At 29.6% G+C, this 15,235-nt stretch overlaps 2 protein-coding genes across 2 annotated transcripts; one reads left to right on the forward strand and one right to left on the reverse strand.

Moving 5' to 3' along the window:
- Positions 1–7,481: 7,481 nt before the first annotated feature.
- LOC109340795 (myb family transcription factor PHL8-like) lies at positions 7,482–9,170 on the forward strand. The gene is made up of 6 exons (XM_019578537.1): positions 7,482–7,614; positions 7,732–7,808; positions 7,902–7,956; positions 8,055–8,130; positions 8,214–8,283; positions 8,360–9,170. Exons 1-6 carry the CDS (start codon positions 7,482–7,484, stop codon positions 8,888–8,890), a joined length of 942 nt encoding a protein of 313 aa, XP_019434082.1. The 3' UTR covers positions 8,891–9,170.
- Positions 9,171–13,058: 3,888 nt separating this feature from the next.
- LOC109340794 (extracellular ribonuclease LE-like) lies at positions 13,059–14,482 on the reverse strand. Its single transcript, XM_019578536.1, has 4 exons — positions 14,289–14,482; positions 14,024–14,179; positions 13,629–13,830; positions 13,059–13,471 (listed from the first exon to the last, which is right to left on the reverse strand). The coding sequence occupies exons 1-4, from the start codon at positions 14,388–14,390 to the stop codon at positions 13,248–13,250; spliced, it is 684 nt and encodes a 227-aa protein (XP_019434081.1). The 5' UTR covers positions 14,391–14,482; the 3' UTR covers positions 13,059–13,247.
- Positions 14,483–15,235: the final 753 nt, after the last annotated feature.

The following is a 15,235-nucleotide window of genomic DNA, read 5'->3' on the forward strand; positions in this document are numbered from 1 at the left end:
GATCTGATTTTGGTGAAGTATTCTCCAATTGTGTCACCATCTCTCATTTGTAGTAATTCGTATTCCCTCCTCAAAGTTTGGAGCTTCACCTTCTTTACTTTCTCTGCACCAGCATAGCATTTTTCAAGGCTGTCCCAAGCTTCTTTTGCTGTCTTTGCATTGGAAATCTTCTCAAAATTCGATTCATCCACACATTGATGAATCATGAACAAAGCTTTACAATTTCTCTTCTTGCAATCTCTGTGAACAAGTCTCTGAGCTTCAGTTGCATCCTCACCCACTGATTGATAGCCTTCTTGAATTATATCAAGCATTTCTTGATAACCAAACAAAACCTTCATCTGTATGCGCCATCTCTCATAGTTCTTGCTGTCCAGAATGGGTAATGTCATTGTAAAACCACTATTTGCAGCCATGGATGAACTGATAGGTTTCCCTTTTCCCACTGATCCAGGAGTCGAAGAAGAGCTCTGATACCACTGTTGGTTTGCTTATAAACCAGAAGAAAGAATTGAAGGAAAACAGAATGAGAAGAAGATGAGTTGCAGAGGAGAATTTAGAGAAGAAAATCTAGTATGTAGAGGAGAAGATGATGAATATAGAATAGAGGAGATTAGAGGTGAATGAACTATGGTAATCTTTATTGCATAAAGCATAACATCAATTACAAACCATACTTTCCTTTTATAGCACACTCTAACTAACTGAACTTTCTGAATTTAGAAAGTTCCTACTAACTATATTACCTAACTAAACTGAATTACACAAAACAAACTTATTACAACACTCCTACTTAATTCAGTTTAATCATTCAATCTTACAACGATCTTATCAAAATTATAAAGGCATAACAAAGAAAGATAAAAAATATAAATCAAAATATGTATTTACATTCTTGAGCTATTATGAAATTCAAGATTCTTAAAATTTGATATTTTCCCAATTAAAGATTCTAACATGGTTGACTAAAAAAGTTAATAAAATAGTATCATTCATTTGTAAAATCTCTATCTAATTCTTAACATACGAGATGTGTGCTAATTATGTAAGTGTAAGATAAAAAATATAAAAAATGTATATGTTGACACTATAAGAGTTTTTTATATTATTATTGTATCATTTATTATTTATTTTCAATCTTTATTGTCTCTTGAATAAAAATAATATAAATAAATAGTGAATAATATACGCATTATGTAAAAATATTTACATTGTTAGTGCATCAATATTACACTCAAATAAAAAAATAATCTTAAAACATAAGATATATATACTAGAGGTTTATGTTCCTTATTATGATTGCCAATTATGAAACCTCATATGTCTTTGATGTATGGTACTCAAGTTTGGTAATTCTTCGGAATATGTCGACACCTACATTTATTTTTTGTTGCCTCTCATTAAGGCTAAGAAAATAAAAATAGAGAACTAAATGAGAAAGAGAATATGAAGATAGAAAAAGAAGAGAAATAAAGTAAATTTTTGTAATGTTTGATATAAGAAAAGAATGAAAGAAAATGAAGAGAAATAAATATTTTCTTCTCTTAGTCTTTTGTTTGTTTGGATAGAAAGTGAGAAGAGAACGATGATGTTATACTTTAAATGACAAAAGTAATTCTTAAATAAAGAAAAGAAAGGATAAAAATATTGTTTTTATTACTAATTAAAAATAAAGGTTACATTTTTAAATTATAAATTATTATTATAATTTCAATTGTTTTTAATTTATATTTTTTATATCTAATTTTTTTTATGTATGTTACTAGTTTTTAAAACAAGAGAAAGGTTGCATAAGAGTTTTTTTGCATTATGACTATATCATCCATTATTCATTTTTTAATCATCATTAATTATTAATTAAAATTAATACAAATGAGTGGTGAATGATGCGTTGAATGTGTATAAATCAATTTTTACAACGACAATATATAGATATTACACCCTTAAAACAAACAAGTGGATAAAAATTAAGTATAGTTGACATTTCACACAAAATCACTATTATCTATACTTTCTCTCCAAATTAGAAGAGAAAAAAGACATGGCGGGTCTCATGCATTTTTCATTTTCTTCTCTCTTTTTCTCTTCACAATCAAAGAGGAGAAATTCTCTCTTTCTCTTCAATCTACCTCTCACTCTTTTCTTTCGCTCTAATTCTATCATATACCAAATAAAGGCTAAGTATAGGAGTGCTAGAAAATGATGTTATAATCATTTAAATGCAATTCTTCATGCCTACTCTATTCATACTTGATATCCTAGAATTACCTAGTGACATATTGCTCACATCACTTTGTGTAATAAATGACCATGTTTGTAATAATATTTTCTCTTATTAAGTTTCAATCATTCTTTGGTGGATGTTGACTAGTTCCTTTTGTTTCTCTTTTTATGATTCCTAAGGCAACATTATTCTCATCTGATTTCTTTGCTTTGGACTTTTGAGATCTCCCCTTATGACCATTAAAAGAAAATAATTGATGAGGCAACTTTGCTTAAGTGACTTTTGATTCACCAATTGATCTAATAAAAATTACAACGTCCCTTTGAAATCATCATGGAATCTACTTTACTTGTTATGGAATATATTAAAGCAAGAAAGGAGGTTCAAGTACATCAGTTGTTAAAAGAGAAAGGTACAATAACAACTCTCCCTTCTTTACTTGTTTTCACACATTTGGGTCAAATACCATAAGTTAAAAATAATATACTTTTCTTTCAAATGTGAATAAAGCCTACTAACAAGGAATTGTATTTCATTTCAAGACAGAAAGTAGCATATGCTCGGCGAAGAAGCAGCCGTATGTTAAAGATTTGTATAGACATGTGTGTAGTAATGGCAAAACGCCTTGGGGGAGAACTCCACCATATTATTGGATTCTAAGTGAGATTTCTCTCAAGTAATAAAGACACAAGTAATTTTTTTTTGTATTTTAAATAAAAAAGATATAAATGTCAATGTAAGTTATTTTTTCTTTACTTTTACATAGCATTTCTCTCTTTATTAATGAAGAGGATTCTGACTCCTCAGAATGTGAGAGACGGAATCATTCTTTTAAAATTTCATTTATTTAATATAAAAATAAATTAAATCTAGACAGTTAAACTTTTTTTGATGCCACATGTTAAAGATATGAGCATAATACAAGAGAGGAGTTTATCCCAAACACCCTACCTATTTAGCTAGTGACCACAAATAATAAGTGAGTACAAGCATGTTTGTTCACTATTTTTCAACAATTTCTCATGATATGTTTGTTTTAAAACAAACCAATAGGCTGTCTATGGAAATTAATAAAAAATAAAAAATGTAAATATTAGAAAAGAAGTTCAAAAGGAAAACAAAAATATTAATATATTATATGAACTTAAACGAATTATATTATATCACAATTTCTAAATATTAAATCATATTATATTATAATTTTTTAATCTCAAGTCATTTGTTTGCATAATAGACTCAAAAGAGACATTAGACTAAAATTATATATCTCACTTATAAAATCTTATGGGTTTGATAGGCGAGTTTGTAGGCATTATCCATTTTGCTATATATCTGAATGTTGTCTATAAACATAATTAATCACAATTTCAAAAATAGTTGTATTACAAGTTTTTCTTATTTTTGAATTTATTATTTTAATGATTAATTTAGTTGTGATTGGTTGTATATACTCCTACTAGTAACATACCTCTACAGGTTTCGCCTGCTAAACTTTCATCCAAAGAAGAGATAGTGATATTGCAATAATGCATTGGTAAAAAACTGGATAATGGGATTTTAACACCAAGCTTATTATCTTCCATTCCACAAGCAGTTTAATATTGGTAAAAACTAATTTGGATACTTAGCTTATCTATCAAATGAAATTGCAACTCTCTTGTGATGGCCTGCTTAATTAAAATAATTTTCCTATCTGATTTTATTTAGTTTAATATCATGGGAAATTGTTCAATAGTTCAGACAGATTAGCTAGTAATCCATGGTGCTGAAATGGCAGTGTTTTGAAGATTAATCATTGGATTTTGATTCTAGTGATCAAAATCAGGACCACAACCCAAGAAATCTGAAGAATGAGTTGATCAAATTGGCTTTTTAAGATTTGTTGTTGGCCATTATAGCCATCCTTTTTCTTTTTCTTCTTTCCTTTTATTTTTGGTGAAAATCTATTTTGTTCTCTTCCCTTGGATATAGCTTACAGCAAACATCTCCTTTGGAATAATTTCTTTATGAGACTTTTTTCTAGCATGAGCCGGATACATTACTTTCAAATTATATAGAATATAGCGCCATATTCTGTGTGAGTTCTTGTGACTGGAGTATTAATAAAACAAGTCTGTATTGGAAAAGTAACTATACTATTTTTCGAAGTTTTAAATGTGTTTTTCCCAAAATAAAACTATTTTTTTATATCTTTCTCTTAATCGTTAAGCTTGAATTTAATAAAACCCTTTTATAAACTATAAACTAGTATCATATTAAGCATATTTTAGCTCAATCCCTTTTTTGGTAATAGCTCGATCCCTTTGATGAGAGTAAACTTTACAGTTTACATTGATGTCTTATATCCATAACCCTACTGATTTATCTGGTCCCTTTATGAACTTGATGGTGGATATTCCTTTGTTTAGATACTCTAAGAAATTATAATATGTTCAATGTTCTGAATTCACATATTTTATATTATATTCAGGGGCGGATGATTTAAGGGGCAGGTGGGGGCAGCGGCCCCCCTAAGTTTTTTAAAATGTTTTTTTTACTTTCTTATCTTATGAAATATATTTGTTGTCCTATAAAATATGTTACTTTAAGTGTTACTTGTTGTGGTTGACCAGAAAAATAATTAATTATTAAATTTTTAAATTATAAAAGATGATATATAGAGTGACACTCTTTATGGAATAAGAAATATATTCTCTTTATACAAAAACTCTTTGAAATTTAAATATTTCTTTAATTTATAGCTTGATAAATAAATATTGTGTAACTTATATGGTTATTCTAAAAATTATACGTGATGAATCAAGCTCTTAACATACAGATGATGATATTGCTTATAGTAATATGCTTGATTTGAGCACGTAATGATTTACACTTGATAAAAAGATTATGTATGTATTCGTAATATATTTTCTAAGGATGCTTATATGTCATTTAATGTTATAGTATATGTATTTTTTTGTCCAAAAATTTTATCTTATGAATTTTAATGAGCAACAAAAGATTAGTTTAAAATGTCAATTTGAACATTTTTTCTTGGAGTCATTAGTCGTCATTCATGTTTGAAAATTTCTAAATCATTGTTAGTCATATAGTGTTTTATTAAGTTATTTGTTTTATCTTGACTATTGAGATTCAACTACTATATAAATATATTTTTCAACAATGAAGACCTATAAACAAAATTACATAGTAAGATAACAAATGAATTTCTTGAATATAACATACGATTTATATGAAAATGAAATATTTGAATTTTTTACTCTAGTTCAGTTATGTGTGTTTTTAAAAAATTTCATTACTAAATTAGTTTTAATTGTAAATAGCAACTAAATATTATTGTCCCTCCTAAAATTTAGATCAAGATCCGCCACTGATTATATTAGTGTCTTTTTTGGTAAGTGTAGGAGTATATCTTTGTCTCTCTAATATGGTTGATTAAATTAGGTATATTTCTTCTATCATCCTACTTTCTTTTAAGAAAACATGGACGGTCTGGCTCCAAAAAAATTTAATTATGGATTCTTTGATTCCTTCATCCTACAAGGAACAAAAGGAATCTGACAATCGCATTAACACTCCTTCACATAAAAGAAAATTAAAATTAAAGTTAGGAAAAAGAGGAAAGAAGTTTGAAAGAATTATTGAATATTTAGTTTTCACTTTCAATCACCACAAAGAAACATCAAATGCTTTGTAGAAATCACCACAAGGAAATTGCCATAATAGCATTTGCTCATAATTTATTATTATCATTATTATTATTAAGAACATAGTAATTGGTGCCTTTAACGTGTTAAAATACAAAGACCCTTTTAATTGAATACATAACTTTTAATAAATATTAACTTAAATTTATTAAGTGGATCATCAAAATAGGAGGGGCACGTGAGAATGCGTATGTTAGACCCAATTAACACAAACTAACAAATACAACTATATCTAAAGGATTGGTTCTGAATAGAGTTTTTTGGACATTTTTTAAACTCAACCCATACTAGTTTGATTTTATGTTTTACTTTTTTTTTTTTTTTTTTGTATTACTAAGGTACATTCTCACTCTAAGGTTAATAAATTAATCTTCTTTAGGGTGTGTATGTCCTCCTAACAAGTGTCATTTTCAGAAATTAAATATGTAATCTTTTGGTTTTTCTGTGATATAACAAACTTACACAACTAGATCAATGAATTCTTGTTTCCATGTATTACTTTGATTTGAAGAAACCACCCCATAAACTTATTAGACTTAATTTGCATTGGTTTGGAATAACAATACAAATTTCTTATATATTTTTGTGTGAACCACCAATGTTTGATTAGTGTTTTTACACCAAAATGGCATTTATTTTAGCCAATTTAACATAATCAAGTTTGTTTGATTTATTATTTCATCATTACTAACCCAACCTATGTACACCATGGGTAAGAACATTGGCTAGCAACACATTATTATACAATATTTTTAACTTGAAAGCTCATCACTTGACACAATTAAGAAAGTTGCACCCATTATTGATTATGGTGGGCCTATCCAAATGCATGGAATCAAACCTAAGAGGAAGTAAGTGGGAAAACAGCAAGATAAAAACAAACCAAACACTTCCCATTTTCCCTCCTTTTAAGACTCAAAATATAACTTTTTTCAGTTTTTGCTATATCAAAGATTCTCCCCAACACCTTTTAAGTCAGAGATGAAAGAGTAGAAGGGGAAATTAAAAAATAAAATAAAGGAAAGTAGGAACGAAATTGGGTCATTGAGGTGTCATGTATCACATATCCTCAATTCTGTTTCATTATGTATCTAGAACCAATCAGATTTTGATAATTAATAAAAATAATTACTTTTTTGTTTTTAAAAGTTTTCTTTTTTATTTATGTAACAATATCTGATTGGTCCGAAATAGAGAATATGATATTTTTACAACAATTGATCTTGGTCCATAAAAAAATAGAAATATTAAATCTTGTCTCCCACAAATGAAATTTTTTATTTATTAATATGATATGTTTTTATTTACACGAAATATAAGAGGTTATGCATATATCTGTTGTTCACAAGAAGAGCCACCCAACTCATGGTATATATTCCCCCAACATAACCCACCCATGCTTCCTTATATGGAGTGAGATCATAGGACAACATCACAATCACCACTCTCATAATATAAAAAGAACTAACTATAGCTACCACATAGTTAAAAGGTTGAAAAGTATATTTATGTTTTAGTCCATTAGCAGTAACTCTTCCTAAAAAGAAAAAATGGATCTGAAAAATGTGCAAAACCAAAGCATGCGTTTGGTTCTATCCACAGATACCAAGCCTAGGATGAAATGGACTCCTGAGCTTCATCAAAGATTCATTGATGCAATTAGTCAACTTGGAGGTGTAGAAAGTGAGTATAGTTACAAATTATCCTTAATATTTTGATATTATTTGACTTTGGGTTATAATCTTATAATGTTATATCTTTGCTAATAATGTATGTATCATCATGCTTTGCATGTGGCAGAGGCTACCCCAAAGAGTCTTATGAGGGTGATGGGTATTCCAGGACTAACTTTGTACCACCTGAAGAGTCATTTACAGGCATGTCCTTTTTGTGATTAAAACATTATTCTTTTTTGCTTTCACTGATTCCAAAAATCATGAGTTTCATCTTATGTATGTTTCTGGTTATAGAAATATAGATTTGGGAAAAGCCCACAGATGCAAACCTCTTCTGAGAACAAACAAGGTGACTTATGGCATGTCTTGTTTTAACAATAATAATATCATTGGCAGTTTTTTTTTCATTTGGTATAATGTTGATGATTGAAGATCTTATTGGTGCAGATCATATAAAAATCCACAATAGTTATGGTCATTGCAGTAAGGAAATCAGTACTGAAACCCAGAATCAAAAAACTGAGTAATAGTTAGAAATTGAGCAAATATGTGAATGCTTTTTATTGCCCAATAAAACTTTCATTGATCAAATGCTTTGTTTAGCAGAAGCTTGCAAATTTCTCAGGCTCTCCAAATGCAAATGGAAGTACAAAGTAAACTTTATGAACAAATTGAGGTAGCATATATGATCTAACTTATTATTCAAGTTAGTGCATGTAACATCATGTTAATCAATTTGGACCATGATATAGGTGCAAAAACATATGCAGCTTAGAATTGAAGCTCAAGGGAAGTATTTACAAACAGTATTAAAAAAAGCACAAGAAGCATTAACAGGATACAATTTTTCCACACTTGGTGCAGAAGTTACCAAAGCTGAACTTTCTCACTTAGTATCAACAATCAACATGGCATGCCCAAGTTCTTCAATTTCAGAACTAACAGAAACAAGAGGGTTCAATTTAAACTGTGGAGAGAGGAATAAAAATAGAGGAACTATGTGTTCCATGGAAAGTTCTTTGACATATTGTGAAAGCTCAGAAGGAGAAGAAAATCAGATTTTGTATCATGAGTTAGAAAAGGTTCAAAAGTCTAATACTGCTACAGTTGAATTTCCATTATTGGCCATTCAAGTAGAAGATACAAGGGATGGAGCTAGTGAGAAAAAGAGAAGTGCAGAAACTGATTCTGATGGTGGCTGTGTTGATCAACCTTCTGAGAAAAGATGCTGCAACAAGTTGAGGAAATCAGAAATGTTAGAAATAATTGACTTGAACAGCTAGTATCAGAAAGACTTTGACTCTAGTTCAATAGAGATAGATTTAAATTGTAGTTCAAACTTTTGTGGACAGTGAAGATGGTACTTATATTAACATATGCAACAAAAATCATTTTCAGAAGAAAATATTTGTTTATAAACTATGTATATTTTATAATGAAAAAGAAAGAACAATTCAATGTATATCCTAGACAACCAAGTACTTATTTGGTGAACAAATTAAGAGTTAATAGAATAAGGATATATGGTGGTCTATCTTATCATGTTTACCTAATGTATTTTCTATTCCATGAGAGGAGCCCAGTTAGAAATGAATATCATAAAATATTGTAGTTTTTTATCTCATATTAGCATATACTAATATGACAGGCTGGCCACTGTTGCACTACATTGCGACCAAGAGCCTCCTACCATTAGGAAGTTTCATTGTTATTGGAGTATGAGAATAATGTAGAGCTACAAGTAAGACGTCACCACATCAATGTCATATTCAATGTAGAGCTACAAGTATGAGAATAGTTTCACGTCTTGAACCAATACCTTTTACACTTTTAGATTATTTTACTTCTCCTCTCATATTCAATGTGAAATTTAAGACTTAAATAAACCCAACAACAATCATCACCACATCAATGTCATCATTTTATAGTGTATATCAAACATTGGAGAGAACAATAACTTATCATGATTATAAACTATCTTGCTCTTTCTCATATTTTTCCTTTATCCTAAAAGTGTAGAACATATATGGTCATATAGTGTGTCACATCCCTCTCATCCTCCTTTTCTTCTCCCATATCTTGTTTAATTTACTATCCATTCAAGGTTTCTCAAGACCCAAAAGGATAATCAGATGGTTACATCAAACCATAGCATGATTCTGTTGTGACCAATTTTTACCAACATGCAAGAGATCAATTGGTAGGACGTTATTTGTTATAACTTTTAGGTGTAAAATTTTTGGGAAGTTAAATTTGTGACAAAGAAAGGCTTCCTTGATAATTGCAGGGTAAGAAAACTACTAATATTACCATGTCTATAATTAATTAAAATAGTTGTATAATCAACTAACAATATAGTTAATCAATTATCAATGTTAAAATATATTTTGTTATTTTGGTTAGTTTTGAATTAGGCTTTTTGTTATTTAGTTAGTTAGTTTTTTAGTTAGTAGTATGTTAATTAGCTTTTCTTCCTTCTATATAAGCTCTTCATTGTAACTTTTCTTTTCGACTAAAATTCAATATTGTGTAATTCATTTTCTTTAGTTGCTCTTTATTCTTAACATAATCTAAAGAGTTAAAGATTTAGAAAAACTTCACGTCCACATCATAGTTACCAAAAGAAATAGAGAGTAATGTTACTGTCACTAGCAAATAGAAAACCCAAAAATTGTATAATCAAACTTGGTAAATAAATCAGGCCGTTCCTCTCACAAACTCTATAGGTCAGATATATAATGCAATTTATATTTTCTATGCTGTATTTATTATATTTCACATTTCCCCTATTAAAAGCTTTGGTTATCTCTATTTTTTGTTTTAAATAAAACTATTAATCAATAAAAATATATTAAATCATAAAGTAACCATTTTTATTCGGAAATCCAGTTTAGTAAAAAAAATTCTTATAAAAATGATTAGGGGTATATAAAACATATATATTTGTGTATATGGGAATTTTTCTTATAAGATGCATAAAGCTAGTTGTATAAAATACATGCAAAACGTGTTCGGAATCATTTCAAATTCCCAATAAATGTTTGTGTTTTCACAAGGGAAAAAATATATTAATCCATAATATAAGAGTTTTATATATTTTCAGTCCATTATTAATAATTGATTTTTAATTATCAATGACTCATTAAAATTAATAATATAAATAAGTTGTAGATGATTTATTGATTATGTATAAATATTTAGATATATATATTACACAAAATTTGTGTTGCCTTGCATTTATTCTTTAAATCTAGCTAATGCACATTGATCATTGGGTCAATAGTGATGAAATTTGAGAAGCAAATAATTGTGAATTATTCATGCTTTGAAGAAGAGACATCAACCATCTCACTATATAATTAAAACTATAAAAGAGCTTGTGAAGTGGAGAAGTACCCAAAAGTCAAAGAATGGGTCAATAATCCCAAAGCTAAAGGGGGTCATGGTCCCAAATGGAGGAGATGTGAGACTCTCACTTTTAAGAGAAGAGTATTATAATGGACAAAACTTAGGTGCATTATCTTAGGTATAAATGGTTCTGTAGCCAACTGTAATTTTTTTATCTCCCTCTAACACTGTTAAGTGCAAATGTTATCCTTCTCAATTCTCAGTCTCACTTTCACTATAACTCTTCCATTCCCTTATTGCAAATTTCAATTAGCATTCCTCTTCTCATTTCCTCTACTAGTTTTCCTTCTCATTTGTATCTGGTTTTTTTTCTTTCTATTGTATTTGCACATGGTAGTTTCATTTTGCTTCCTTTTCATTATTATTCTGGTTTTATTTCTCCCCTTATTCTTGATGCATGATATTTAGGGGTTAGGGTTTGGTATTGAAATTGGAGGTTTTTTAGGAATTTGTTGTTTGTGAGTATTTGGGGTTAAATTATATGTTAGATTCCATAATATTTTGAATCTGGTTTGTAGTTGCTAATACATTTTGAACATGGTGTGCATAATGGGGTAAAGAAACAAAACAACACTAAAAATGGAAAAGTGGAATATGCCTTATGAATAAAGATGAAAAGACAGTGACCCGAAAGAAAAAACCATGAGAAGAAAAACTCACAAAAGAAGGAAATAGTTAATAATGAATAAAACGTGTAAATAGAACAAAAGGGTTCTATGAGTGAAATTGTAGTAACGGAATGAGAGCGTTATAATGAAAGTAAGACTAAAAACTGAGGAGAGATAACAGTTAAGTTAACAATATCAGAGTACATTGGTGGTAAATAAAAAAACAATACACATGTCTAATTATAATTGGCCACAAGTACCATTTGTACTCTGATATTGTGCCTAAGTTTTGTCCTATTATAATTCCTTATTAACTCTTGAATGAAAGACTTGGATTTGTAGGGTGTTGCACTAGGGAGGACTTGCAAGTATATCCAGAAAATGTGTACTCTTTGAGTGAATATTTCTTTGAGGTCATTGCTCGTTAAATATTTTGTTTTTCACTGTTTTTTATGATGTGATTTTAGGCGTGTGTTTTTCCCATAAGGGGAGCTAAGCATAGCCCTTCCTTCATTGTAAAGGTCCATGCTTCCTCTGTATGCAAATGAATACATTAACCATTGCCATTCTTACATAAAGTTTAAAACTATGGTTTTAAATTTTGATTGCTACCAACTGCTTCTTCCATTGCGTGGGAAATAGAGAATTCTACATAACTTCTTTTTCTTTTTTCTAGACAATGGCACATGACTTTAGACGTTAAGAATATAGCACCCCTTTCCACATACATATGAAGCACATATATGGATATGTGGATATGTGTGTCGGATATGATACATATCTAATATATCTACATATATTTTTTCTAAAATATAATTTACGACACGTTAAGAGATACGTGTATAAAATATATAAAATATGATAAAATTATAAGTGTAAATTTAAATATCAAAGTAGACAATATAATGTTGTCCTCCATAATTCCAAGTATCCGAACTAGAAAATATAATATAATAATTCATAAAATTGATAAAACATATCACATACATATTTTCATCTTATTTTTTATTTTTGAATACTCTAGACATGCTGATCATATACAAATCCAAGTATATTCATGTCAATTATGTATCCGATATATTTAGAGTTCTCCACTCCCATTAAAAAAACAAATAAATATTTGCCAAGAAATAATGATATGATCAAAAATCAGTTGAACCAATCATTACCTAAGTCTAGAGGAAGACACCTAAGTGGGCTACCTTGCCCACTACGGGCTATAATCATGGACTAGTCCAGGGAGGAACATGAATCATTTCTTGTTTGTTTTGGATTAATTAAATACTTATTTCATAGATTAAAATCTCTACCTTATACGGATCAACATCTTAACAAGTTTTTGTGTCAATTAAAATTAAGCGGAATTGCTTCAATATTACACTCCCTAACTAATGGTGAAAGAAAAGATTATGTCCCATATAGCAGTAATAAACAATGGAAAGAAGTACACATACAATTGGTGAGTATAAATATGATGAAAAGTACTAGTGGACTAGAATATCAAAGTAACTAAAAAGCAAGGGAATCAATGTAACATGTAGACAATAACATTAAGGTAAGAAAAATAATCAAATGAACATAAAGGATAAATGACCCTAGAACATGTACTCTTAATCCTATGGAATTAGAAAGATGGGAACTCAATTTTTGATCCACATTTGCCACTAGGGAACACTGGGCACTCGATGAAATCTGACCCATTGGTGTTCACACACAAGTAAACTTGGTAAAGCTGGCTGTTACTTGTCGAGTCCACATTGCACTGAATAAATGGAGTGTACCCAGTAGCACCTTTTATTGCTGCATTAATGCTGCTCAAGCTATAAGACCCACCATCAGGTTGTATTCCTATTAAGAAATATCAGGCAATTAGGTGCCATAAAACACAAGTTAGTAATTATGAATAAAATCTTAATAATCGTAATTAAATTTAGCCCTCATGTGACAGTATAGTCACATTTACATACATACAAGATTAAAATACAAAGTATCACATGTAATGTACCTGCACTTATAAGAGCTTGCAGGAGGTTTGCTCTTTGCTTGAGGATAAGAGCTGCTTCAAAATAATCATGTTGTCTACTTACGATTGATTCTGAACATGTTCCATGTTTCTCCCATTCATGAGTCCAGAATTGTATCCCATTGCCACTTGGGCATGCTAGTGTGGGCCAATTCCTCTCTAAGCTGCTAATAAGGTCTGATATCTGTCATACATAAGTGCAAAATCAAGCATCAAATAAATAGAATTGGGTTGATAAAATAAAAACTGTCACTGAGTGTATATAAAAAAATGACTGATGAGGATAAGAGACTCCCACTTACTGAAGTATGAGAGGGTAAATGTGCACGTCTTACTTGCAAGAAAGGGGAGAGTATATATATATAATAAAGTAATACCTGAGATGGCTGAAAAGGGTTGTTGGTATCACAATTAGAAGGGTAAGAGACATCTTTGTAATTAGGCCAAAGCCCATGAATGCCAAAATCTGCAGAAGGCTTTCCAGTTGTTGGGTAACAACAACTTCGCTGTGTGTCACAGTAAGATCCTGGCCACTGCATAAAATACCAATTCCAAACACACATTTTTAGACAAATAATAATTAGAACCTCGCTAACGGAAATGAAAGAGTGAAGTTTCAATAAAGTTTAAAACTAATCCAACCTGCTGAACAAAGTAGAAGAAGTCAAAATCCTGTGAAAAACAAAGAACTGACAAATACTGAAGAAGCACAAGCTTCATCAAAATGGATCCCTTAGACTTCATTTTTGCCTATAACTTTTTAATGAGATATGGACTATGTTTCTTCTTAAGTTCTTAGTTTATGGATGGTGATTGTGGAATGATGAATTTATAGAGTTGAATGGGAAGGTGATAAGTTACATTGATTACCCATATAAGCTTATTCATCATGGTTTCCGTGTAGAATTGATACACTGTAATCGTGACATGTCGATCCACCTTTTTCTTTCTTTAATAGTTACATTATTATATGTTTTTTCTTTTGTAGTTTTTTCTGCAAAATTCAATGCATATTAGGGGGAAATTACGTGTTTGCTTGCTTGATTACTTGTATGTCGATCCACCTTTTTTGTTTATTTAATAAATCCTATTATACTTTTTTTCTTCTTTTTTGAGTTGTTAAATCTAATTTAGACTATGAGGTAACCTCTGTTTGCGTTAAGGATAGCAACCGTCACGTGGGTGTGTGGATAGTGTTTTCCTGTGCCCAAATCCACAATATTTGTGAGTAGTGGATATTTGTGGGTATCCAACATGTTTTTAATTTTAATTATATATTTATATAATTTATAATAATCAATATGTAAAAATAATTGTTACATGAATAATAAAATATATGATATATAATTTTAAAATAATAATAAATATATAAAAATTTAACTAAAAACTAAATATATAAATTTGTGGGTATTGCGGGGTGGGTATCACAAAACCCGCACCCGCTCATAAGCTATTATTGCAAACCCGTTGCGAGTATTTCCACGGATAACCATGGGTTGAATTTTTTTGTCATCCCTAGTTTTCGTACTTGTAAAATATGATGGGATTATATATATATATATATATATATATAGAAAAAAGATGTATAC

Source organism: Lupinus angustifolius, unplaced genomic scaffold (assembly GCF_001865875.1).
Source record: "Lupinus angustifolius cultivar Tanjil unplaced genomic scaffold, LupAngTanjil_v1.0 Scaffold_246_47, whole genome shotgun sequence".
Lineage (NCBI taxonomy): Eukaryota > Viridiplantae > Streptophyta > Magnoliopsida > Fabales > Fabaceae > Lupinus > Lupinus angustifolius.